This window comes from Pimephales promelas, chromosome 25 (genome assembly GCF_988280905.1).
Source record: "Pimephales promelas chromosome 25, fPimPro1.hap1.1, whole genome shotgun sequence".
Taxonomy (NCBI): domain Eukaryota; kingdom Metazoa; phylum Chordata; class Actinopteri; order Cypriniformes; family Leuciscidae; genus Pimephales; species Pimephales promelas.
In genome coordinates this window covers 17,820,827-17,848,335 of record NC_142793.1, presented here as the reverse complement: position 1 = coordinate 17,848,335, position 27,509 = coordinate 17,820,827, and the positions used below count along the sequence as shown (strand labels likewise).

The 27,509-nt window shown below is 37.8% G+C and overlaps 1 protein-coding gene across 1 annotated transcript; it reads left to right on the top strand.

Moving 5' to 3' along the window:
• The first annotated feature begins 593 nt into the window (after nucleotides 1–593).
• LOC120495531 (solute carrier family 23 member 2) lies at nucleotides 594–26,615 on the top strand. Its single transcript, XM_039695157.2, has 12 exons — nucleotides 594–793; nucleotides 6,610–6,765; nucleotides 10,273–10,430; nucleotides 11,985–12,156; nucleotides 14,226–14,407; nucleotides 15,644–15,761; nucleotides 16,590–16,746; nucleotides 18,598–18,851; nucleotides 20,612–20,776; nucleotides 20,897–21,005; nucleotides 24,345–24,440; nucleotides 25,136–26,615. The coding sequence occupies exons 1-12, from the start codon at nucleotides 719–721 to the stop codon at nucleotides 25,318–25,320; spliced, it is 1,827 nt and encodes a 608-aa protein (XP_039551091.2). The 5' UTR covers nucleotides 594–718; the 3' UTR covers nucleotides 25,321–26,615.
• The last annotated feature ends 894 nt before the right edge of the window (nucleotides 26,616–27,509 follow it).

Below are 27,509 nucleotides of genomic sequence, written 5' to 3'. Positions count from 1 at the left end.
CAGCTCTTTGGTCTTGGCCATGGTTGAGTTTGGAGCGTGACTGTTTGAGGCTGTGGACAGGTGGCTTTCATACAGATAATGGAGAAGAGAAGAGCTCCTTAAAGAAGAAGTTACAGGTCTGTGAGAGCCAGAAATCTTGCTGGTTTATGGGTGACCAAATACTTATTTTGTGATTTCCTGTATTTTTTTCTCTCATTTTGTCTCTCATAGTTGAAGTGTACCTATGATTAAAATGACAGACCTTTCTCATTATTCTAAGTAGGCAAACTTCCACAATCAGTGGCTGACTAATTATTTGTTGGCCCCACTGTATATATTCGGTTCTTGATAAACACAGGGTTAATTCCTTCTGTTTCTGCTTTACAAAGTGTCTTTACCAGACTGGAGCATAAATTTTGATTTGCACCGCTCTAGTCAGCATGTCTCCTCCTTATGCTCAGTCAGGGTTGGTTTGATCTGACTAAAATCAACACAAACACTGGGAGCACTCGTGTGGTCTTGGGCCCTATCATTGGCCGTATAGCGGACAGGCACATGACTCCAAAACCCTCAGACAAGCTGCCGATTACATAAATGCTCCAAAAGTTCAAGGCGCATGTAAAACACAGCTGTGGTTTCCTTGACGACCAGCAGACTGCAAAGGCCAGTGTCTCTCTTTCTCTCTCTGAACTTATCAGAAGTGTGGCCGGTGTCTCTCTCCAAAACATACAGGTCAGCTATGCATCTCACACAACAGGACCAAAAGCTTGACATTGTGTTAAGAAACCAGGGAGCCACAGACTCAACTTTTGAAGTAAGTGCCAAAAATGCTCTAAAGAAAAATAGCTCAATTCTGAGAAAAACAAGTTTTATCAATTGCTGCTTGTTTTTCTTCATCACATGTGATTTTATAAAAAGCCTTGTTTTAGTTACAAGCGTCAACACATGGGTATCACTTTACTGTAAGTTTTCATTTGTTAACATTAGTTAATGTATTAACTAACTTAACTTGAAATGTTTACTCATTAACTATGAGCAATATATCTATGATAACTATAGTTAATAAATATACAGGTGTTCATTGTTCATGTTAGTTCACAGAAATACAACTTTTGATTTTTAATAATGTATTAGTAAATGTTGAAATTAACATTAACAAAGATGCAGTAGAAACGCAGTTCATTGTTAGTTAATGTTAACGAATGTGAAACAATTTGGAGTCATGTGGTGAATTATGTGTTAAAAGAAGTTAATATATTTGTGATTTATGCTTTTTGAATAATGAGATCAAAATGTTTTGTAACAGAATGCAACTGTTCAAACTGGATTCCAAATTTCTTAGGATCATTTTCAAATCATCATAACCATTTTTTCATAGTGGAATTCTGCAGCACTAACATGAGTAATCTGAGAAGTTAATAAGACATCATTTGTGGTCTTGAGAGACCATATGAATGCTGGGCTTGTTTAGGTCAAATTTAGCCAATGGTTCAGTGAAATTCTTGTTGCCACCACATTATGTATTATTAATATGCTTTCAGGGCCAGTAACAGACATAACCACAAAATCAGAAAAAAATCAAATGCAATGAAACTGCATATGAAGTTCAGTTTTAAACAATTAAGTCTGATTCCAATATGATGTAAGAATAAAAGATGAACTGTCAGAAGTGTAATTAATGAACACACTAGAAAGATTATTTTCCTTATCAGTATTGCGACACTAGTATATATTAAGAACGTTCTCTAAATATTCAGTGTTGGTTCTGGGAATGTGAAAAATGTCCAGTTTTCTTGACGTTAGAGGAATGTTTTAAAAGGTATAATGTTCCTCAAACGTTCTCTAAACATAATTTCGATTAAAATCGATTAAAAATTCAGCATGATAGTAATGTTGATTTCTAACATTCCAAGAGCATAAAAATGTCCAGTTTCCTGTATATTACTAAACAGAAAGTCTTAAAGACTCAAGAGTATTAAAGTGTTAAAATTTGAACACTGTTAAAGTTAATGTGTTATTGTTGATTGAGTGATTACTGAGCATTATTGAAGACACCTGATGATAACAAGCAGAATCACTGAAGAAGAAAACTCAAATTTCAAGTCACCATTATGGAGATCAGTATTTGGTTTAATTGGGCAGTTGACCTTTTCATGTTTAACTTTAGATTTTGTTTGGCTGGTGTACATAAGAATAATAATAAATTTATTTATAGAGCGCTTTCCATCAAAGTGCTGCACAACAAGATAAAATACATGAGTTATTTTAAGATACATGAGTTATGAGCCAGATGAACAAAGAGAAAATGTGATATCACTGTGCTGGTTATGTTAACATAATCATTATTTCACAATAATATGACCTGAATCACTCAATTAGTCCTAAACTCTGACATAGATGTATATTGGTCATTATCATGTCCAAGTAATTAAAATCCGCATAAAATCTCCATTTTTCAACATTATCCAAAAGATTTCTTAAAATAACACCAGAGTTAACACCTGTAACTTTTCAACCTTCATAATATATTTCCAAGTCTCTTGTGATGGTACATCGACTTACAATAGGTTGAATGACACGTCTGCCATAGCCTGACGGGGTCTGAAGCGTTTTTAATTGTACTTTTAAACTTCGGGTGTTCAGGCCAGGGCTATCATGGTTGTCAACAAATGCACATGCATGTAAGATGACAGAGTTTACGACAGTAGTAGAGGACAATACTGTTTCCCAACTGTATGGGGACCCTGAGAGTAAAAGTTACCTGGTGTTACTTTAAAAGTTGTTCTGATCAAAAGTCGTTGAAATTGGAATCTTGTTTGAACACACAGACATCAATAATCAGCCTGTGATTCACGACAATGGTGACAATAATAAAGCATGTTGCCACCAATCAAAACTCATTCATAGCTCCCATCATACATTGGATGAATAAATTATGATCTGAATTGTCTAAGGCAGTGTTTCCCAACCCTGTTCCTGGCGGCACACCAACACTGCGCGTATTCTTTGTCACCCTCATCAAACACACCTGATTCAACTCATCAGCACATAATCAGATGGGTTAATGAGCTGATGAGTTGAATCAGGTGTGTTTGATTATGGAGACAAAGTGTTGGTGTGCCGCCAGGAACAGGGTTGGGAAACACTGGTCTAAGGAATATTCTTATTGTCACCATTGTTGAGATTTATACACTGAATCTATGTTTGTGTGTGCCTGAAAGAGATCATTTTTTAACAGAACAACTTTTAAGAAATCATTTAGATTATATTGAACAACCTGGAATTTATGGTTGAATCACTTTGAATCTGTAATGACCAATATGCATTCTAATCAGAGATTAGGACTACTTCAGTTCAGTGATTCAGGTCATATGATTGTGATATAATGATTACATCATAACATAACCAACACCATCAGAACACCTTCTGTCATTACTCATGTACAGCAGACAAACAAAATCTTTAAGTTAAACATGTAAAGGTCAACTGCCCAACTAAACCAAACACTGATCTCCATAATCGTGACTAAAATATGAGTTTTCTTCTTCAGTGATTCTGCTTGTTATCATGAGGTGTCTTCAATAATGCTCAATCATCACTCAATCAATAACTTAAATAGCATATTAACTTTAACACTCTTCAGTGTTAATTTAACACTCAAATTTTAACACTTTAACACTCTTGAGTTTTTGCTGTGTAGTAACATTCAGAAAACTGGATATTTTATGTTCTTGGAATGTTAGAAATCAACATTACTATCATGTTGAATTTTTAATTGAAAATTATGTTTAAAGAACGTTTGAGGAACATTATACCTTTTAGAACACTTTCCTCAATTAAGAAAACTGGACATTATTCACGTTCACCAACACTGAATATTTAGAGAACATTCTTATAACAAAATTCTGTCAGCTGATAGCCTACTATTTTGGGGGCTTCTTTCATAAAAGAAAGCATTATTATAAAATATAGCATAACAGATATGAATATGTTTAGCTCTTGTCAATTTGTTTCATATGTTGTGGAGGGAAAGGCTGATAAAGACCAGAGTAATTTAATTAGGTTACAGACTGAAAACAGATTTAGAAAGGCCAAATGGCTTTGGGGGAAACAGTGGGACACCATCTTGTTGTTAGATAAACACACTACTTACTTCCTTAAATGCAAAACATAGCCTAGTAGACACCATAGTCCAACAATAAACTCCTCCCTCTACCAGCTTTTAATATTTTTCAGATATAGGCCATGGGTTTTATGAAGGATCAGTCACTATGTGGAATTTCATGTCATGAGCAACTACATCATTGATTAAACATTTATACAACGATCATATCTGCAAAACTAAACAAAGCGTTAGTCAAAAATAGAGCATAACAACACAGCCTGGTTTAGAGGCACTGTGAATTATGTTACTTATACAGTATGTAGTCTACTTAAATTAGTAGCCTATTATAAGCTTACTTATATATATATATATATATATATATATATAACTTACAATTTGTACAGAATTGCCTTCACGTGAAATTGGAATCGACTTCAGAAGTGGAAAGTCTCCGAGTCCGATTGCACGTGAAGACAGAATTTGTGTTCTTGACAGAGTCAGCGGTGCCTAATAACGTGAATGAAATACCCACCAACTACCACTACGAGGCGGCAGCGAAGCGTGAATGTATCCATACCCTATGACGGATTTGATTGGACGTGACTAGCTGCTGGTACAAACAGCTTCAGAGCTTGAAACAGAAGCATGGTTGTGAACGAAACAAGAGCTGAATGGATTTAAATGCCACACATACAGTACGCAAAAATGATAATCTTCTTGAGAAAGCAAACTGGAGAGTTTTATAGTAAGTGATATTTGGTTTCAACACCCACCGTGTCGATATGAACCAGAAGGTAACGTTATTCTACCTTTCAGAAAAGCCTCAGTCGAGTGCCTGAGTCGGCGTTGCTCAGGTAAACATGTGTAATACTAACGTTAATTCGTTAAAAAAAAAAAAAAAATAGTTGCGCTTATGCCAAATTCAACCCCTGGGCCTCAACCAAAAGGGAGTGACCAGTAACTTGTGTATTTTCACCAGATGGGGTTGAATACAGTGAAGTCATATATCCCAGTTTATCTTCACATTAAAACAACTGTCAACACAAAGTTTATGTTGCAACCCAGAGTTGCTTTCCAAGAACTGTCATCACATGTAACTATGGTATGTCTGCAGAAATATGTTGATTGATACAATCCTGTAAAATCATTCTGACATGTGTATGACATTAATTTAGGTATTAAAAAAGTATTGAAAAAAGTAACTATCAAAATCCGAGTGGCTGGCTGGTTTAGCTAGCTTTTATTTCTTTTGATTTATTGTTCAGACATTCCATCCTGTTACCTAGCTAGCCTGCCAAGTCTGTTTATTTGTTAATCTGTTTGTTTCAAGCTTCAACTAGTTTCAATGACTGTCAGTACAAATGTCTGTCTATCTATCTACCTGTTAGTCAGTCTATCTGTCTGTATATCAGTGTTTCTGTCTGTCAGCCTATCTATCATCTGTCTGTCTGTTAGTTCACTCAAAGCGGAAAATTAATCTGTCATCTTTTGTTTTTTTAAATCCATATGTCTTCCTAGGAAAACACAAAAAGATTGTTATTTAGACATCATCAGTCACCGTTTACTGTTTTTGCATCTTTTTCCTGCATTCACTAACAGAGAATGGTGACTGACACTGTCATTCTGCCAAAATTGTTCTTTTGTGTTCCACAGAACAAAGAGGTTTGGAACGACATGAGCTGAGTAAATGATGACAGAAGTTTCATATTTTGTGAACTATTCCTTAAGACATCATCAATCTCACTATACCTCATAATGACTTTTTCGTTCACGCACGGATGAATCATTATTCCTTCATTTTAAAGAAATGCTATGTATTGAAATTGACCTGAGGCTAGGTAGCTTATGAAAAGAACATACTCCTTAAAATCATTCATACACACATATGCGCTGGACCGAATCGAGTTAAATCAAGTCACTTGTTTACTGTATCCCCCGTGAGGTGCTCTGGCCTGGTTTTTCTTAACTGCAGATTAACCACAGAACAAACACTGTTTAAAAGGCCCATTATTTGGCTGCATGCATGCACATCTGAATTAACTTCTCAATGAGCATGAAGCGAAAGGAAAAGGGGTAATCGGGAAACTCATTGACTTGAACTCATTGACTCATTGACTTGAGGAGAGTTATGAAGATAACATAGACGATGAGACAGGAATTCATTCATGTCTAGTGTGTTCTTCTGAAAATGAACCAGGGGTGTTTTCTTCTAGTACGCACAGAGCCTTCCCAAAAGAATTGGCATGACATATTTAAGAAGAAGAATTTTCTAAAATAAAACTAATGGATAAAGTTTGACAAAATGGTCACTTATGAGGTTCTATAACTGTTAAGATGCTGCTTCGAAGCTATGTAGAGAATAAAGCAGCTCCCTAGGTTCTGGAACCAAGATTTTCTCTGAACATTAAAGGTCTCCATTATCTTGTTTCTCGAAAGGATTCAGTGGTTACTGCCCTTTGCTCTCCTAATGAACCTCAATGATGAGTGTCTTTGAATATGCTGTAAATAATCCCCACCTCCCTCAGATTTCAGATGGTAGCAATGACCCTGAGAAAAACGTTATTACTGAAGCCCATGCTGACAGTTTGGAAGAGGGCCTGGACCCAAGGCCCAACGGGAACCTTATCTACTCCATCAATGATCGCCCGCCCTGGTACCTTTGCATTCTTCTGGGTTTCCAGGTGAGACACAACATGCAACAGATCTCTAGTGGCAGGCTTTCGAGAAAGGCGGCTTATCTCCACCACACGTAAAGACCTCTGCACTCATCTCTTCTTAAGCGAACAGGTCTCTCTTGATTTTGACCTTTAATGGCCTTTTAAGGGTTAACTGAGCTTGAGGGTATAGTTCTCCTCAGTGCATGCAAAGAAAAAGGTCTGTAAATATCTGGATGGTAGAGTTGACTTGAAGGGGTTGAGCAGAGTGACTAAAGATAAGCTTGACTCCTTAATACCCAGGAATGTTGCACTAAAGCTTGGTAGCATCTGATATTTCGCAGATCCGCTTATTTTACGTATCATATTGTTGTAGATTAAATATAATGTGGATAACAGTGAATAAACTTTTTTTTTGTCAGGTTAGATACTGATTTTTAATCATTCAAACCCCTTCATCCAAACCTCTTAAATTAATCATTGTCGGTTGCTCATACCTGGCATGTTTGTATTTTTTATTGTGTGTTTGTAGGGGAGCGCGAGGCACAACGTCTATTTTCATCTCTATTTTTTGTGTTGATTTAAAATTAGACAAATCTGATATTATTTTAATCTTCGCTAACTTGCAGAAGACACTAGCATGGGTTTAAACCCCAGTTGGGGCATGTTGTCACACTGCGTTACAATGTGCCCCTATTAGAACTATGCTATTATATTCTATACTTTTATGAATTCTATTGCGAAAACATAAGAAACGTGTAAATAAAGACTGAGAGTCAATGTTCAGAAATTATTAATAATTATTTTGTTTTGAACTATACTGTAGCTGTGTTTTCGGGTTTGTTGTCAAACTCAAAAATTAGTTTATTTTTAATTATTAAAAAATGCCATTATTTTATATGAAAAAGTTAATAATTGTATTTTATTAAGAAAATATTTTGGTTTGACTTCTTTCAGATTGCATTTTAAGCTGTCACATGGTGATGTTACAATGTGCCCCTCACATGGGGCATGTTGTCACATTTCACTTCCATTCTTTCAGGGTAAATGAAGAAAAAAGTATACACTGCATTAATAAAACAAAACCACATAATTGTACTAGACATGTGGAAAATTAATATGGGGAAAAATAAATACTCTAAACCCTAAGTAGATTTACACAAACTGAGAAAGTCAAAAAGCGTTACGTTGTGCCCCGCTCTCCCCTAGTTCTAATTGAATCCTCGTCTAATGCCCAATGGGTTGTGGGTTATATTACATATTGAGTGTGCATGGATCTTAACTAACCATTATTTTAACGAAAATAGTAGACCACTGCGTATCTTTGGAATATTCTCTTCAACATGCTATGATTTGGGACATACTATTTTTAATTTCGAATACTATTTATGACGGAAAGTATTTGAATGGTACACTGCAAGTCTGCTAGTCACCTTGCTGGTGCTTAAAATAGAAATTTTTTTGGTACATCACACAGTTTAGGTGTAAGTTCTTGATGAATTGCTTTACTATTACTTTCTAATAGCTTTTCCTGCTATAGGGCTGGAAATATATAATATATATATTAAGACCAAGATGTCAATATATATATTATGATCTGAATTTGCAGTTTACAAGCTCTCAATTTGATTAATTTGATTTGATTTTAGTATGAGTCTTTTGGGGTATATTTCAGTTACACTTTGCAGTTTGCTTACATACCTTAAAGGGATAGTTCATGAAAATATTTTACAAGATGTCAATGGTATTCAAAACTGTTTGTTTACCAACATTCTTCAACATTCTTTTGTGTTCTGCAGAAGAAAGTCATACAGGTTTGGAATGACATGACGTCAGAAAAATATGACAGATGATGAATTTAAATTCTTGTGTGAACTATCACTTTAAGGTTCATTCCAGCCAAGAACAAAAACTATAATGCTAACTACAATACTAGCGGACGATGACGTTATGCTTTTTAAGCGTGCACCACAGCTTTAGTTCATTAACTGAAAAAACGTTCCTCTGTGCTAAAATCCATAACTTTTTGTCTGCATGGTCTGGAGATGATCTGGTTCAATTTTGGTGAGAATCGGAGCAACGGTCTAGGAGGAGTTCGAAAAAGTAGCTTTTTGTAATGATTAAAAAGGGCAGACAAATTATCATGACAGAAATGACGTTATAGAGTGCAATCGAGCCAGGGAATAAGAGGACAAATTGTGATTCTAGCCAAAAGTTATTAGCATAAACATAAGTGAAACTTTGGACATTTGGTGGAGCTAGATGGATTGAGTTGGAGACTCCAAATTTGCTATGAAGACTTTTCAGGCTGACCTCTATCAGTGTACCAAATTTCATAACTTTCCCGCAAGCGGTTCTATGGGCTGCCATAGACTCCCAGTCGGAATAATAATAATAATAGGAACGGGAACAGATACAATAGTTGCCTTCGGAGCTTGGCCCCTTAAAAAAAAGAGTTGTGGTTATCATTCTTGGTGTGGACAGGAGTTCACAGTTTCCATGTTGAAAATGGTCTCTTTCATTCCAAATTCCAATTCCAAAGAGTGGAGAGTGATTCGATTCCAATTCTCATTAAAAACGAATGACTTCTGGTTGCTTTGACGCTGCTAAACATCATCGTCAGCTTAAGCGCCTTAAGGCTTCACTGCCACTCTTGACTGTGTTATTCCTTATTATATGCTTCTGATGTTTAGGGTGAGGGGAATATGAGCCAAAGCATTCCACTTACTCGTCCTGATGACACACGGAGATCAAAGGCAACTGGGTGGGGGGAGAGAAAGGGCAGCAAGGTACACAGGGGACTCGCATTGACATGTGAGGTAAGATGATGTGCTGAGCATAAAGAGGAGGACAAAGAAGAAGTCTAACTCCTCCAGCATGCTCGCTTTCATCTCTCCGGTGTCATGGAGGGGAGGAAAAGGCAGGGAGAGACCTGGTATTTCATGTCAGCGCAGACTCCCTAGCCCCCAGACGTTTCTGCTTTCATTACCGGTGTTTTTACGCTAATGCACGTCCCTCTTGGGTTATGAAATTTTAAATTCAATTTTCAACTGTTTTACCCGCTCTGCTCTACTTGACCTCTGGGGGAAGGCAGCTGTGAAAGCATAAACGTGAATGGCCAAAAAACAATAAAACAACAGGAATTTAAGTGTGGATTACTCGAAACATCAAAACTTCTTATTTCCATACCTCACCTGCTGTGTAAATAGTCTTCCGTGCACCATATCTGTATCCGCACCGTAATCTCCTGTCAAAGCTGCTGAGCGTTCTGGCAAGTTGAATTTTTCTGAGTCTGACAAATTTATGAAGCTTACTGGTGAGAGTAAAGAGGTGCTATCAATTCACAACAGATAGGCTAACATCTGTCTTCCATTTCTCACACGTCTCCCTGGCTCAGTCAGGCCGGATTTAAGATTTGCTACATTTTTTGTGATCATCTGTCTTCGATTGTGTCTCGTCCCGCATAACAAGTTGTTTGCGATGAACCTAAGTCATCCATGGTAGCTCTTGATACCCATTTCTTGCGTCACACAGCATTACATACTGGCATTTGGTGGCATCCTGGCCATTCCTCTCATCCTGGCTGAGCCGTTGTGCATCAAAGAGAACAACGCTGCCAAAAGTCAACTCATCTCTACCATCTTCTTCGTCTCGGGCCTGTGCACCTTGCTACAGACCACGTTCGGGACCAGGTACGGGGGTCAACATTCCTCAATACACTGCCTGAAAAAAAAATGACTTCACTCTTAAAAATTTCACGAATGTTAAAGCTTCCATAAAGATTTAAAGTTCTGTCATAATTTACTCAGCCTTATGTCGTTCCAAACCCATAAGGAAATCGTAAAGATTATCGATATGAATCGAGCGGTTTACTCCAGTGTCTGTAGAGAATCGCTTTATATGATGAACAGGCTTTTCCACAAATAAACATTCATTCATCTGTAAGGCTGGAAGCTCAAGCTGCTATTTTGAACCAGGCAGCTGAAGGATGACGTGTATAATTCATATTTTTATCTGACTCCATTAAAGTTGTTCTTATTCTTTAACCTCTTATTATTTAAAGGTAAAAGTCTTTCTTAGAACTGATGGAAAACGCAGGATTTAACCTGAACGTTTAGAATAGATAACGAAATTTATAATCACTTTAGCTTTTAACATAATCAGTGATAAAATGACAGAATCTTAAAGCATGCAAATTTATTTATTAAGTTACATGTTTAAATACGTATATATAGACAGTAGAATGGAACAACACACTGTATTTGATGTTTTTTTATGTTTGCTGATCAATGTTTATATGTGAATAAAAGCCTAAATTCAATCTGTTCCACATATAAAGCGATCAAGTCTCTTCAGAAATGTTTTATGGATTAGTTTTACAATCTCTTTATGAACTTTTTGAAACATCACAATGGTAGTTGCGTAGCTGCCAATGGAGGGACAGAAAACTCTCAGATTTCAACAATAAAATTTTCATTTGTGGGTGAACAATCCCTTTAACGTCCAAGGAATCTTTGCAATGAACAAAATGGTTCTTTATAGTGGAAAAAAGTGAGTTATTACAATCTTCTTTGTACTAAGAAAATAATGGTTCTTTGAGGAACCTTTCAGAGAATAAAACATTTTATTCTAGCTTCATGCATTTAAAAAAATTTTTTTAAATCAACAACCGAATAAATTATATTTTAAAAAAAATGACATTTTGAACAAAAAGCTGAGAAGATTTAAAACGATGATCAAAACATAGATCCAGCAGATCTCATCAATTAACACCGTGTAATCATAAGTGTGCATAAGCAATGCTTTGATCCTTGTTGTTTCTGCATCTTCTCCTATGTTTTGATCCAGAGATACTGTACTATATGAGAAGATGTGTAATAGAGCCCCCTTAATGCATAATAGTGAAAACATGCATTGCCAGAAAATTCTGTGCACATTAGTACAAAACATAGTACTGGTTTTGTCCATACAATGAAAATGAACAACATTGAACACTGACTGAGAAAAACATCTGTAGTGATGTGATGTTCCACAGAAAAAAGAAGTTTGGAATGACATGAGAGTGAATAAATAATAACAGAATTTCAGCTGGGACTTTTGCATTTATTTGATCCTTTTTGTACCCCATAATTCAGTGAAAACAATACATCTATGTTTTGTGTGACTCCTGCCAATGTTTTTATTATTTAACTGACAATCTATAAAATAGCCTCAGAGCAAAACAAGTGTTCTTTATGACTTCCCAGGTTGCCGATCCTCCAAGGGGGGACATTCACCTTCATCACCCCGACCTTGGCTATCCTTGCCCTCCCCAAGTGGAGATGCCCAGACATGAGTGCCACAGTTCAAACGAACACCACTAATTCTGCAGCCCCCCTCGTGGATGGCGACGAGGTGTGGAAGGTCCGCATCCGCGAGGTACTGTAGGAAATATTATGTCAAACCTGAACCTAATTGCATGATTTGAAACAAGTGTGTCTGTTCTTATCTGTGAGTCATGTGTCAAAAGGAAATGTGTGTCAAGAGCAAAAGAAATGATGACAGATTGACGAGAATGATCCACTATGTGGAAAGTAAGCACATACATTTCAGTGACTTTATGAGACTCACAAATCATTACGAAACATCCAAGCTGAAATCGTTGGAATCTTTGTGAGCGAATTCAATCCTCGTGGTGATACTCTCAAAGATCTTTTAAAGACATTGTAAATGGCAAAAACTCCACAAGAATGTAATATAAGAAAACATTGTTGATATGTATACGCAGTAGACTAAAACCGTTGTATATGTGTTCAATTAAACATCATTAAACCAGTTTGATCTCATTTATATTAAATGCCTCTAAGGATTTTCAACTCTAAAAAGGTTTGATTTAAAAGCTGTCAGGGAAATTTGTACAAAAAATTGAAGAATGCTCTTATACCTGTAAATGAATACTAATGAGATCATGTTGAACTATTGAGTGTTGACTGTAAAATTCAAGAATTTTTTGTTACTTTAATAATTTGACCTTGTAAAGTCTCAGATGTGAAGAGCAGCTTTTGTATCTTACATCTAAATGACCAGGTATTTTTAATCAAAGGCATTTTTAAGCTTTAAAATTAGTCTTAATATTCTTTTTAAATTGTCGGAACATGGGCTTTAAAGTTACACCGCTCTATAGGGTAATTAAAATCTGTAAAATAAATGGAGAATGGAATTAATGCATATAACAACCTTAATGAGGTGAGCCCAGTTCTAAATCAGGGAGTTCATTATTGTTATCACTTTGAAAATGTCAAGGTCTTATACAGTATATGAGATGTTGTACTAGTCAATCAAGATTCGCTCAGGAAGAGAAACGTCTCGGTGACATATGGGAACGGAGACGTAGGTCATGACTAACCAATAGGAATCTCGATAGAGTGCCAATTTACTTAGAGTGAATCTAAAACAAGCCAATGGACAGGGACAGCCCGAAGGGTAGGATCATAGACTGACATAGGGTACTGATCATAGACTGTAAAAAATATGGACAAAGCATCTGTGACGTCACCCATTGACTCTCTGAAGAACGGGTTTGAGGTTGTTCATGGGGGGGTATGGGCGGCGCCATACTGGAAAATCTTAGGAAATACAAAATACAAAAGTTTCAGAAAGGATACAGAGTTCGTATGATGTGTTTTGTCAGATAATGACCGAGACGTCAAATTCACTCGGCGGAGCCCGTTATCAGCTGTCAATCAAAGTTAACCGCCCTTATTTGTCATACATTTTTAACTCTTACGAGTTAGAAAAAAATTCACCCCCCTCACAGTTGTCAGGCATGCGGAACATATTGAAGATTACAATAAAAGTCCATGGGACCAAACTGTAAACATATGAATTTATGCTGTGAAAACGGATATTTTAACATGACGTCTATGGATATTTGCTCTCTTTTGGCACCGGCCTCTAGCGGATTTGAGATGTATTGCAGTTTTTCACACTTCCGGGTAGGCTTCATCTTTCAGATTAGAATGTTACCGCTTGGTACTGATATGCTCGACCCTCGAACGCAAAGCGCAGAAACGGTCTGTGTCAAGGAAGAATCGAGACTTGAAAGTATGCATCCTTCAAGCCGATCGCTGCAAACCAATCTCGGGAATGGATGCATTCGAAAATGCATTTCTGCACACGAAGTAAATTGGCTCTTGAAGAAGAAGAATTGCTTGAATGCAAAAGGGATTTTAAAAGAATATAATAGAACAGAATAGTATAGTATAAATTGAACAGGCAGGAGATAACCAGGGAATAAAACTCTCAACAAAACGTTAATGACGCAAAACACAGAACTCGGGCAACTTGGGAATACTTAAATTAAAGGCAGAGAAATCGAGTTAAAACGGGACATGTGCACAGCTAATTAACAAACTAACTAGGAAAACAGACAGGCAGGGAAAACCGAACCTCAATGAACGCACCTTGTTTTCAAAGAACATTCAGAAATTTTTCTTCACATTCCGTAGATCCAAGGGGCTATTCTTGTGGCCTCAATGCTTCAGCTTGTCCTGGGCCTGTCGGGTCTCGTGGGGCTCGTGCTGAGGTTCATCGGGCCGCTGGCCATTGCTCCCACTATCAACCTCATCGGACTGTCACTATTCATTCAGGCTGGGCAGAAGTCAGGTGCTCACTGGGGAATTGCTGCTCTGTGAGTTACTGCAGAATTATGTGTAATTTCGAGAGCCGAGTTACTAATCTGTGTTTCTAATTGTGTATTTCTTATTGTGTGTGGCTCTCGCAACGCAAGGCCCCTTTAAAAACAAAACACCCTCATGGTTCAGTATTTATCTGTACAGATCAACCCTCTTCAGTGTTTTCATTTAAATGATAAAACATCGCTCAGATCCTTTGTTGAAAAGAAACGCTGTTCATTACTCATCCCCAAGCATCCCAAAGAGAATACATTAATCCTGCCATCGGTTTGAGCGTCTCGCCCCTCAGACGCTCCCTGTCCAGGTGCCTCAGTGTAAACAAAGGTTTAAGGCACATATGTGTGTGAAACCCATGAGGTCACAGAGGGACCATCTCCTCTTAAGCCCTGTAAATAAGATTTAGGTTATGGCAGCATTTATTAGTGTTCAAGACAAAAGATGCCTGTTTGTTTGTTTGAACAAATGACATGTTGATTTTTGTGTGTTTTTGCTGATATACAATTGTCTCAGAAAAAAAGGTACAAAAGCTGTCACTGGGGCGGTACCTTTTCAAAAGGTACACTTTTGTACCTAAAGGGTGCATGTTGGTACCATTAAGGTACCAATATGCACCCTTTAGGTACAAAAGTGTACCTTTTGAAAAGGTACCGCCCCAGTGACAGCTTTTGTACCTTTTTTTCTGAGAGTGAATAATTTGAAGTTCGTTGTTGTCAGCTACTTAAAAAAAAAATCAAAGCAGATGCTATTTATGAGGATTTTTAATTCAGTATCAAATTTAATCCAATCCTTATTCATAATCCTCTTCTTCATTCTCGTCCAGTCCTTAATCTGATCCTCACTAATCTCAAATCTTACCTACAGCATATACAATATGGCAACCTTTGTTGTTAAAGTGGACCAGTTGAATTAGAGTAAAAAAACCTGAATCATTTGCACATTCAAAGTATGGTTTAGTCAAAAATGGATTATTGACCTTTTATTCTTGAAGAGAAGATTATACGTTTAAAGCAGTCCAATCAGGGTTTACACGTGGCAGACACTTGGAAAGAATTTAATTTTGCTTTGCTGGACCTACAAATTCAAGCAACTAGAATAACTTTCGAATCTCGAATGATGTTTTTATAAGATGTTATTTTATACGGAAACAAAGATAGAGATTTTTACTATTTGTAAATTGTATAGATCTGAGCATATTACTATTCTAACGCTGATATCTTGTCATCTTTCTACAGAACTGTTTGCCTGATCCTTCTATTCTCCCAGTATTTGAGCAAAGTTAACCTTCCTCTCATTGCTTATAAGGACAAGAAGTGGAAAGTCTTCCAGTACCCTCTCTTCAAACTCTTTTCTGTGAGTGTATTTTTAATTATAATTATGTCTTTATTAAATAATTATGTAGGTATAGCTATCATGGGATTGGAAGGTCTGAGGCTAGTAGAGAAAATGTTACTGCATTGCTATTTAAATTGTCATTACAAATGTATAATAGCATAACAGTTTGAGGTTGGCACAGCTACTAGAAAATTCTCAGTTTGAGCCTGCGCAGTCGCTCAGACATCATACAGGAAGTGCAATAATCGGGCTTCAGTCTTCTCCGTTGAAATCAATGGTGTCGCTGTGTCCTTTTCTTTTACTGTCTATGACTTGAACGCACCATTAGACCCTGACGTAGGAGCTAAATTAGTTCCCCTAAACGGAGTTCCTTGAACTAAAATCATTTCTCGTGCAAACCTGACAAAATCCTGTTACTTCTGCCAATAGTTCTAGAAATTATTAAAGGATTCCTTCGTTGTGAAACTACTGATAACAGATAAGATAATAGATGTAATCTGTCACATGATGGTTTTGAAGTAACAACATCTAAAATACAGCTCTGTCTATGACAATCTTGTCAAAGGAGTTGTGGGATGAGTTCAAATAAATTAAAAAAAAATAGTTTCAAGCTTTACTCTGGGCAAAAGCAAGAAATGCCCCAGGCCTGATGTTTCCCTTGTCACATTTTACATGCTACAGATACGGATTACAAAAAGATTCCTAGCATTACTATTCTGACATTAATTGACATGAGCGAGATAATAAATCCAGCCAAGTTCAAAAACAAGAAATTGTACATTGTGAAGTCCATGACAAGGACACGTAGTAAGCCAAATGTTTCTGTTTGTTGTATTTAATGTACAGGCTTTATTTGGGATGTGTGGAGCCTGGCTGGTGTGTTTCCTGCTGACATATTTTAATGCCCTGCCCTCATCCCCGAATGAGTACGGATACATGGCCAGAACTGACATCAATCTCAATGCAGTAAAAAGTGCTGCATGGTTTTATGTGCCTTATCCAGGTGAGCCACCATCAAACAGCTATACAGCAAATAACATGGGCTTTTATTTGCAACCCTGCAGTTTTTTTAAATAATTTTTGCTTATGAAGCAATCTGAAGATCAGTGTACACATTGCCTGGCTATTAATACCTTTAAGATTTTTAAACGAAAAGGAAACGATACTTGTTATCGAGAAATGCTTTTGGCTGTCTGAAATTGCGGCATTTCCTTAAATAGGGCACTATTTAAGGGGACAGCCATTTTTACTGGTGTCCGAAACCATAGTGGATGTTATTGAGTGCACTCATTCAATCCCAGAATGCATAGCAATAACGAATGTACAACCATGCTGAACAGCTAGAGCAGTGTTTCCCTACCCTGCTCCTGGAGGCACACCAACAGTGCACATTTTGGATGTTTTCCTCATCTGACCCATATATTTGGGGTCTTGGACTCTCTACCAATGAGCTGATGAGTTGGAAGCGTTGGAAAATGTGTAGGGTTGGTGTACCTCCTAGTAACAGGATTGTAAAATACTGAGCTAAAGAATACCCATAACTAATTTTGGCGGTCACGTTGAATCAATTCTGGCATCTGACCAGAAGAAGACAGCTGAATCATCCGCGGGCATCCAACCACTGGTCCAATGTGGGTACAGCGTAATAACATACAGGTATAAATTCCTTTTTACATGATTATTAAATTGTTAAATTAAAGTTTATACATGCTAGTTTCCATGACAGAGTTCAAAATACATATTATTGCTACTAAAGCGCTGTCAGACAGCTGTTTTTAAGACATGTCTGTAAAAAAAAGGAGCTATCTTAAATGGTAGTGTTTCTTTCATAATCCAGATGCGATAAGAGAGATACATATGGTCTGAGGGCATTGGTGATAACGTGACATGAATGGGGTTCCTCTAGTCTAATTCATCCTGAAGAACATTTAGGGACTGTCCATCACTAGGAACCATAGTTTTCTTTGCTAGGGTCAATTCTCACTCATAAAGGTGTGGTGTATTATTTTCTATGACAGTCAGGCTTTTAAGCCCTCGCTCGTTTCAGCGCGCTACCCACTCAGGTCTTTTCAGCCATTCTGTTGTATTAAGAAATGCATTCAACACCAATCGGTCCTCTGCTAGGAATCAGCTAGCACATATATGTATTTGAAATAGCTTTAAGGTTTCCATCGTTAGATAAAGCCTATCACCCAGGGGCTTAAATGTGGTAATGTGGTATTTTAAACATCAAATAGCTAATACAGGTTTGACTGCATCAGTGTCTGAATGTTAGTGAGGACAGTCAGTCATTTCACTTGACCCACTTAAATCCCTTGAGACATGTATGTGCTCCGGGCTGATATATAAGAATAACTAAACATGGGCCTCATATTACTGTGTATTTTTTGTCAAAGAGTGTTTCTACTGTGTTCTACTACTGTGTTTATTATCCTTTTTGCTTTATATATATATATATATATATATATATATATATATATATATATATATATATATATAAAGTCAGACAAAATGGTATTGGCTGAAAATCTGACGCAAATTTGAATGGGAGTCAAAGCAAACATACCTTCATAACACCATAACAAACTATTCAAACTTTGCTTCCTTGTGTCAATAGACAAAATGAAAGCAACAACACAAAGGTTACTTTTGGTTAAGTTTCTCCACCTTAAATGGTTTTCCTTGTAACTTCATAATCTTTTTATGCTTCCAACCATACTTTGTTTTTTACTCTCAACATTCCAATGTAAAACTCGCCCTTACATATTCCTTTCATGTTTTACATCATAAAGTATACTAAGGAACTTCTTATTATCCGTAAAGAGCATTTCCTCATCTATTAACTCTTTTACAGGACAGTGGGGTTTACCCACTGTGAGCTTGTCGTCTGTACTGGGCATGATGGCTGGGGTGCTGGCCTCAACAATGGAGTCCATTGGAGACTATTATGCATGCGCCCGTCTCTCTGGTGCGCCTCCACCTCCCACGCATGCTATTAACCGCGGCATTGCGGTGGAAGGCGTGGGCTGCATCTTGGCTGCCCTGTGGGGTAGTGGTAATGGAACCACCTCCTACAGTCAGAATATCGCCGCTCTGGGAATTACAAGGGTAGGATTTCTCTGTTTATTTACAACAACTAGGACAACAATAATAACTAGAACTATCTTTATTGTTATATTGTTATATTTCAGCACTTTTATATTACTATTCAACTAAAACATTGACTACCTAGGCTTCTTGAAGTCACACATTAGTAATCCATACTCAATTTTATTTTATATAGTGCTTGTCACAATACACAATTATCTCAAGCAGCTTTACAGAAAATCATTATGTTACTGTTTATACGATTTTAATATCACAAATCGAGGGCTTGGAGCCAGAGCGGCGTAAGTGGCTTTTGACAAACTTTACAGGAGAGACAAAAATATACAATTAAACCACAAATATTGCAACCACAGGCATACTTACATGAATGGGCATTTAAGTAAAAAATGTTTGGCATATTAACACAATGAACATGTTTGCTTAATTCAATACAGTTTAATCTCAGATAGGCAACATTGGATAGAGCTCATTGAGACCTTTATTTTGATATAAAGAACTCATATTTGCCCAAAATGCCACTTACGCCCCTCTGGCTCCAAGCCCTCGAAATATGCTTTATATGGATTCAACAGATTAGAGATGTGTGAACCTATAATAAACATTTTGTGAAAATATATACAATCAAGCAGATTTGCTATATTCTATAGATCACTTTATTAGAGTGTACTGTATGTATGAGAATAAATTGGGATCAAGCTTTATATCACATCAAAATGCTGTTGAGACTTGCTATATAGTAAAATCGCTTATCGTGGGAATGCTGTATGTATGCGGATAAAGTTGGATATACATATAGTAAAGTACACTATATTTGAGAATGATAATGTGATAATGTGATCACATGCTATGAACATTAAACTTTAATGTAGGCATACTTCAAAATGAAACTAATTTCAGATGAAGTTTGATATCTTCTTAATATTAATATTGCCATTTGGATTTGTGTTCTTAATAATAATATCACCAGAAATACTGTATGAGGCCATGCTGCATGTTTTTTTTTTTCACGTTACAAATATTTACATACATTTTTGCTCATACGTTTCCCTGCCTACATCTTGGACAATCTGCATGTGCATTAAAAAACGTCATAAAATACGGACATTATAAGTCTGCTCAGGTCATTGGTTCAGAGTTAATTAATTTGTCTGTTACTTCTTTGAACAGTAGCTAGGTGTCAGTATGAGCAATGCTGAATGAAGCTTAGAGTAATTGGTGATGCAATGGGCTGCAATGTCTTAATGGTTCAGGAAGCGTCATTTTGCCATCTCTATCTTTTGTGATCTTTCCTGTGCATGAGTTTTGAGTAATAAAGGTGCCCCCTGTTCTCAAACATCCTGCACTTCCTGGAAATTATTTCGGCTTGTGAGCATCCTCTACACATTTAGGTCTTCCCCTCTCAGGATAATTGAGGGTTTTATCCACATCTATCACCAACAGCTGCAAGCCATCATTAATGCTCAAGGAGGCAACACATGACATGAGATTAATGTCATTTTTGAGGAATGCTTAAACATCTGTTGCTGAATGCTTTTATCTATTTTTTGTTTTTTGTTTTTTTTCCCAAGTGGTGTTTAAATGTTATCAGGCCATTTTTCTTAATGTAATGCATCTTTGTTTCATGGGAGTGACAATTATTACATTCCTGCACATTTGTAAATGTTTTCCTTTTTTTTTTTTTGGTTTGTTTGGTTTGGATTTCATGACAGTATTTTGGATGATTTATATTTTTGATGGCTTATCCATAAATTGTGTGCCAGGTTGGCAGCAGATTGGTGCTTCAGACCGCTGGGCTTCTTATGATCATCTTGGGACTCTTTGGTAAATTCAGTGCAGTCTTTATAACTATTCCAGACCCGGTCATTGGTGGAATGTTCCTCATCATGTTTGGCATGGTAGCAGCAGTGGGCATTTCCAATCTGCAGGTATACTTCATAGAGAATTGTCAAAATTTCATTTTCATTGTTATAAAATCAGGGCGACTTCATCTAATAAAATACATACTAAGAGTTTGTTTCTTTTGTATTTCATTTCTTTCCTTGCAGTATGTGGACTTGAATTCCTCCAGGAATCTCCTAATTCTTGGCTTCTCGACCTTCAGTGGGCTTGTGCTCCCAACCTGGTTCCATTCAAATCCAGGCATGATAAACACAGGTGAATGTAACATTGAAGCATACACTCATCTAAAGGATTATTAGGAACACCATACTAATACTGTGTTTGACCCCCTTTCGCCCTCAGAACTGCCTTAATTCTATGTGGCATTGATTCAACAAGGTGCTGAAAGCATTCTTTAGAATTGTTTGCCAATGTTAATAGGATAGCATCTTGCAGTTGATGGAGATTTGTGGGACGCACATCCAGGGCACGAAGCTCCCGTTCCACCACATCTCAAAGATGCTCTATTGGGTTGAGATCTGGTGACTGTGGGGGCCATTTTAGTACAGTAAACTCATTGTCATGTTCAAGAAACCAATTTGAAATGATTCAAGCTTTGTGACATGGTGCATTATCCTGCTGGAAGTAGCCATCAGAGGATGGGTACATGGTGGCCATAAAGGGATGGACATGGTCAGAAACAATGCTCAGGTAGCCCATGGCATTTAAACGATGTCCAATTGTCACAAAGTGTGCCAAGAAAACATCCCCCACACCATTACACCACCACCAGTAGCCTGCACAGTGGTAACAAGGCATGATGGGTCCATGTTCTCATTCTGTTTACGCCAAATTCTGACTGTCTCTACAGAAATCGAGAACCATCAGGCAACATTTTTCCAGTTTTCAACTGTCCAATTTTGTTGAGCTCTTGCAAATTGTAGCCTCTTTTTCCTATTTGTAGTGGAGATGAGTGGTACCCCGTGGGGTCTTCTGCTGTTGTAGCTCATCCGCCTCAAGGTTGTGCGTGTTGTGGCTTCACAAATGCTTTGCTGCATACCACGGTTGTAACGAGTGGTTATTTCAGTCAAAGTTGCTCTTCTATTAATTTTAATCAGTCGGCCCATTCTCCTCTGACCTCTAGCATCAACAGGCATTTTCGCCAACAGGACTGCCACATACTGGATGTTTTTCCCTTTTCACACCATTCTTTGTAAACCCTAGAAATGGTTGCGCATGAAAATCCCAGTAACTGAGCAGATTGTGAAATACTCAGACCAGCCGGTCTGGCACCAACAACCAACAACCACGCTCCAAATTGCTTAAATCACCTTTCTTTTCCATTCTGACATTCAGTTTGGAGTTCAGGAGATTGTTTGGACCAAGACCAGACCCCTAAATGCATTGAAGCAACTGCCATGTGGTTGATTAGATCATTTCAGTTATGAGAAATTGAACAGGTGTTCCTAACAATCCTTTAGGTGAGTGTCTACAAAATAACATCAGCATCACCTAAAATATGCAGCATTTAACCCACTAGCAAACATCTTTCGTTTGTTAGAAAAAGTTAGACAGCTAACTTTTTGGCCAATTTGAGACCTAGATTCTCGAGATGTTCGAGTAATATGATCCTGTGTTCATTGAGCTCTGAGTGTGATCGAGCTAGAATCAGCCAATCGTCCAAGTAGTTCAAAACTCGCATGCCCTGAAGTTTCAGGGGTGCGAGAGCCGAGTCCATGCACATTGTAAATTTAGGGGGTGCTAGGGACAGGCCGAACGTTAGGACTGTGTATTGATATGCCTGGCCCTCGAAGGAATCTCAAGAATCGCCTGTGACGTGGCGCTATTTGTATTTGGAAATACGCGTCCTTCAGATCTATTGACATAAACCAGTCCCCTTGGCAAATCTGTTTTCCATTTTTCAATTTTCCTGGTTGTGAACATTCTGAACTGGCGTTTCTCAAGCATTTTATTCAGCTGTCTTAGATCTAAAACGGGTCTGAGGCCCCGTCTTTTTTTGGTTCCAGAAAATATCTGCTGTATAGGCCCCCTTCGCTCTGAGCTTGAGATAAAGGCTCTATTGCCCCTTTGCTCAATAGTTTCCCTATTTCGGCTCGAAGTAGATGGGCTACTTCGGTTTTTACCGTAGTTTTGACCCGTGCCATGTAGCGGCAGGGGCGTTGAGCGAACTGCAGCGAATAGCTTCTTTTTACAATGTTCAACTCCCATTCTGATATCCCGGGAAGCTTTGCCCATGCATTTGCATGAATAGCTAGGGGTATACTGGGCTCTGGCCACAATATAGTGGCGACAAGAGAGCTTTGGTGTGCTGTAATGTGTTTGCAGCATTTGAGGTGTGGGGCACGCCGATCGTGCCGGGCAGCCTGGCCACGCTCTATTCCCTGATAGCAGTTTGCCGAGAGAGAGCGAGCAGGGCGAGCCTCGTGGGGCTTAACATGTTTGTGAGTGAACCCTCTGTCCCGCGCCCACATTTACTGCATTAAAAACACCGTCGACCTGAGCTGACTGGATATGTGTTGGTTTCGTTTTTACAGAAACCGTGGGACATGTAGTGTGTAGTGTGTTTGAACCGATTTTAATTGTGCGAGCCCTGTACTGTGGCGAGCTGTGTTTGTGTGTAGAAATGAACACTGGACTGTGGGCATTTTTATTACACTCATAACACCATCGGCTGTGGTCGGAATACTAGAAAATTACACTGTTTATGTGATTTATCTGGGTCGCCGCAGAAACAGCATTTCTGTGCAGGCAAGTGGGCGGCGGTACCAGCTCGTTTACTGCAAAATACACTGGAACAGTCGCATTTTCTGGAACTGAACGAGCGAAAAGTTTCAGTGGAAGTCTGGCCATGGCGAGACTTAAACACCGTTGTTTTCCTAGGAGGGCTAGGATGACTTTGAGGCCTCGGGCTTTATCTCAATCTTTTACCGGGCCCCACACAGAGGAGGGTGGCGGGCGGCAGGCGGCGGGCAGCAGAGTGAGAGTATGGTCTCTGTTCCCGGGCTTGATGGCGCTGTGGCGGGTCACTCAGTGCAAGTGGCAGATCTCGAGCTTATCCGTAGTGGTGAGAAGCATTGTCTGGACTCCTGAGGTTAGGGCGACTTATCTGACAATCCTCTTTACAAGTCTCCGTTTGACTCTGCTGTAATCTCCTCCCTTTGCTTCAGCAAAAACCTTCCATGTGAAAACCAGCATTCCCCCTTAGACATTTGGGCTAGTACAACCTTTCGATGAACTTTGTTCTGAACTTTATCCTGAGTGTTGGGTTAACACTGCTTAAAATTTGGGGGGCTAATCAACATAAGTCTTGTAGTGCTTCATCAGGGGCTCTTTTAAGCAGTTTCTTGCTAGGTTTTCAGGAATTAGCATTTTTTAAGCTCACACACTGAACTCCTGACCAACGCTCGCTATGTTGGTCTCATCAGATAGACGTTAATTGGTCCTAGAATATTTACCCTATTAAGACATAATAATAAGATATCTTATAACAAGAGTTTTTACCCCCTTCTGTTGATTTGCATGTATACATGCATTGGGCATCTGTCACTGTCCGCCCAGCTCTTTGTGACGTGAGTGGTTTGTATCTGTCAACAGGCATAAAAGAATTGGATCAGCTCATTATGATTCTCTTCACCACCCACATGTTCATTGGTGGATTCTTTGGATTTGTTTTGGACAACACAATACCAGGTAAGTTGTAAAAAGCATGACTTTTGGGCGTGTAAATCTGCAGGGGCACGCAGTTGTCAAAAGGTATAGCTAGCGTGCTGTTACCCCTTTGAACGGGCTTGTTTCAACTCTTCGGAAGCCATATGGAACACTGTTAATTGAAACAGTCTCTGGGAAACAAAAATGGTTACAGACATCACTGCAAAATTGTTTCCAAAAGGTCATTTTTGCAGTCATGTCATAGAACAAATTTTAGTTTCCCAGAGACCGTTTCAATTAACAGTTCTTGAAAGAAAAATTTTTTTAAAGAACATTTTAGCAATCTACAGAATCTTTTTCCACTTTAAAGAACATTTTGTGCAATGGGAAGATTGGATGGATGTTAAGGCCCGTTCACACCAAGACCGATAACTTGTTAGTGTCCACACCAATAGGATAATTTTTGTACACTTTAAATGCTTAAGCTCTTTAAGATTCTGATTGACTGTTAATGGAAACAAAATCTTTATTGTTAACCTTATAGTTATCGTCCTTGGTGTGAACAGGCCTTTAAAGCTTCTTCATAGAAGAGTTCAGATCTAATTGGCATATAACATGACTGAAATCTATTTAAATGAATGTTTGGATTATGAAAAGATTTAAATATCTGCCTTTTCTTCTACTTGTGTCAAAGTATTGTTAATATAATTGATAAAAATTCATGTCTTTTTCCTTAGGAACAGAAGAAGAAAGAGGAATAAAGAGCTGGAGGAAGGTTGATGTTGGATCTAAAATACACATGACCGATCATTCCTGTTACAATCTGCCTTTCTGCACAAACTTTATTCACAGGTTCAAATTGCTCCACTACCTCCCATTTCTCCCATCACTTGAGTCACAGGAACTGGGAACGCACCTGTAGCACTGTAGCTTTCTGTGGTGAGGCTTGGTTTTTCCATTGTTTTTTTGTTTTTTTGATTACATTCCAGGCAATCCACCTTATTCTGCTCTAAACACTCCGGTTGTCAACTTCCGTTCCGTTTCGAGTCTGGTCTAGCCTATGCTTTTTTGCCATGTGTAGATTGTGTCATTTTCACATCGCTAAACTAAATCGAAAAAAACCTTAATCAAATGTGATCTGATCACGTTATTTTTTATTAAATCACAGATAAAAACAAAATGAACGTTTTTGTTGACTAAGTAAAAAGAAATCGCTAGTTTATACCACTAACAAGGCTCAAAATAGCCCCACACTAACACAGTAACATAATGAGGCTCCATACATGCAAAACTAAGCATTGAGAACTTTGTAAGTGTACAGACCGTTTAATAAGAAGATACTTTATGAAGACAGTTCACTTCGCGTATACAGGCAGGAGCCATCTTAGAAAATAGTCTCGATAAGTCAAACCACGAACGTCGTGCTGAGTGATCTGAACTGTATGAAGTTCAGCGAACTTCTGAACTGTATGAACGGCGTTCGGGGATCGACTTATCGAGACTTTTTTAAGATGGCTCCTGTCTGTATATGCGAAGTGAACTGTCTTCATAAAGTATCTTCTTATTAAACGGTCTGTACACTTACAAAGTTCTCAATGCTTCGTTTTGCATGTAGGGACCCTCATTATGTTACTGTGTTAGTGTGGGGCTATTTTGAGCCTTGTTAGTGGTATAAACTAGCGATTTCTTTTTACTTAGTCAATGCCCCCATTTACTAGCATTATACGCTAAACAGTTTACATTCGATTATCATGAAAACAAATCTCAGAGAACGGTTCACTATGTACCGATGTTTTATTAGACCAAAGGTTCATTGTTCGCCAGAGTTCTCTTTTAATAAATCAAATAAACCCCATTTGCGTCAATGGAATCTGGATCCACTCGCTGTTTGTAGGGGATAAAATAACACCTCAGGGCTGTGGCGGGCTTGCTTAAATCAGGATTTAAGCAAGAATATTTTATGCTACCTCTACCGAAAATTAAATATTATTCAAATGCAAATCTGACGATATCTTCAGTACTGTTTTGCACACTTGTGCATGTAAATGACGGTGTGCCAAAAATAGACAAAAGCAACAAGTCCTTTCAAGCTGATTCTTTAGATCAAAGACAAGCAGGCCTATGAATAAATACATTAATCTGTGCTTGTTTTCCTTGAAATGAACAATGCCTTTCACGTTTACATGTGTAACCAAATAAATATCTTGTTGACTTATATTCCTATTCATTTTATTTTGATCTTAATTTGTTCAAATGTATGAACAAAAAATCAAATTTGCTTTAACATGGCCTTACATAAAGCAAAAAAAAAATATATATATATATATATATATATATATATATATATATATATATATATATATATTGTCATAACTTATGGATCATATAATTTTAACAGTGTGTATATACACTCACCTAAAGGATTATTTGGAACACCTTTTCAATTTCTCAGTAATGCAATTATCTAATCAACCAATCACATGGCAGTTGCTTCAATGCATTTAGGGGTGTGGTCCTGTTCAAGTCAAACTCCTGAACTCCACACTGAATGTCAGTTTTGAATGTATTTTTTGGACCCAAAGTTTTTCATAAGTATCTTATTTTATGTTCACAGGTTTCTTATGACATGAGGGTGAGTAAATAATGTTAGAATTTTTAAATGATTTGGTCAACTGTTCCTTTAGACACTAAGAAAAGTCTAGAAATGAGATCTAGTAGGGAAAAACATTGAAAACAAACTGACTTTAAAGCGTTAGATAACTAACAAGATTTTAGACACTGGTCACTAGAGGATCTGGACTACTCGGCACCACAATATTTTGCTCACTTACCTAAGAGCCGCCTTTTTTCTTTGACGTATGACAGTTGCGTCAAAGTATCAGTAAACAGAAAGACCGACATCGGCATGACATTTCAGTTGTGCCAAATGAAATTACCGCTCTGCCAGGTCTCATTCCATTTCATGCAACAACAGTTGTTTTAACTGTCTGAGGCCACCCTTGACTAAACAAGTAAAACACAAATAACCAATTTTTAAAGTCACTCTCAGTTAATTACAAATTTGCATCTGTAACATTCCATGGAACAAGTTCAGTTTTATACGCCACTTTT

Bases quoted from the DNA above. Each gene is read 5' to 3' on its own strand.
- LOC120495531 (XM_039695157.2), top strand. From the start codon at position 719: ATGCATCTCACACAACAGGACCAAAAGCTTGACATTGTGTTAAGAAAC. The intron at 12,157-14,225 runs GTACTGTAGGAA...CACATTCCGTAG, and splicing joins GGAAGGTCCGCATCCGCGAG to ATCCAAGGGGCTATTCTTGT. The intron at 14,408-15,643 runs GTGAGTTACTGC...ATCTTTCTACAG, and splicing joins CACTGGGGAATTGCTGCTCT to AACTGTTTGCCTGATCCTTC.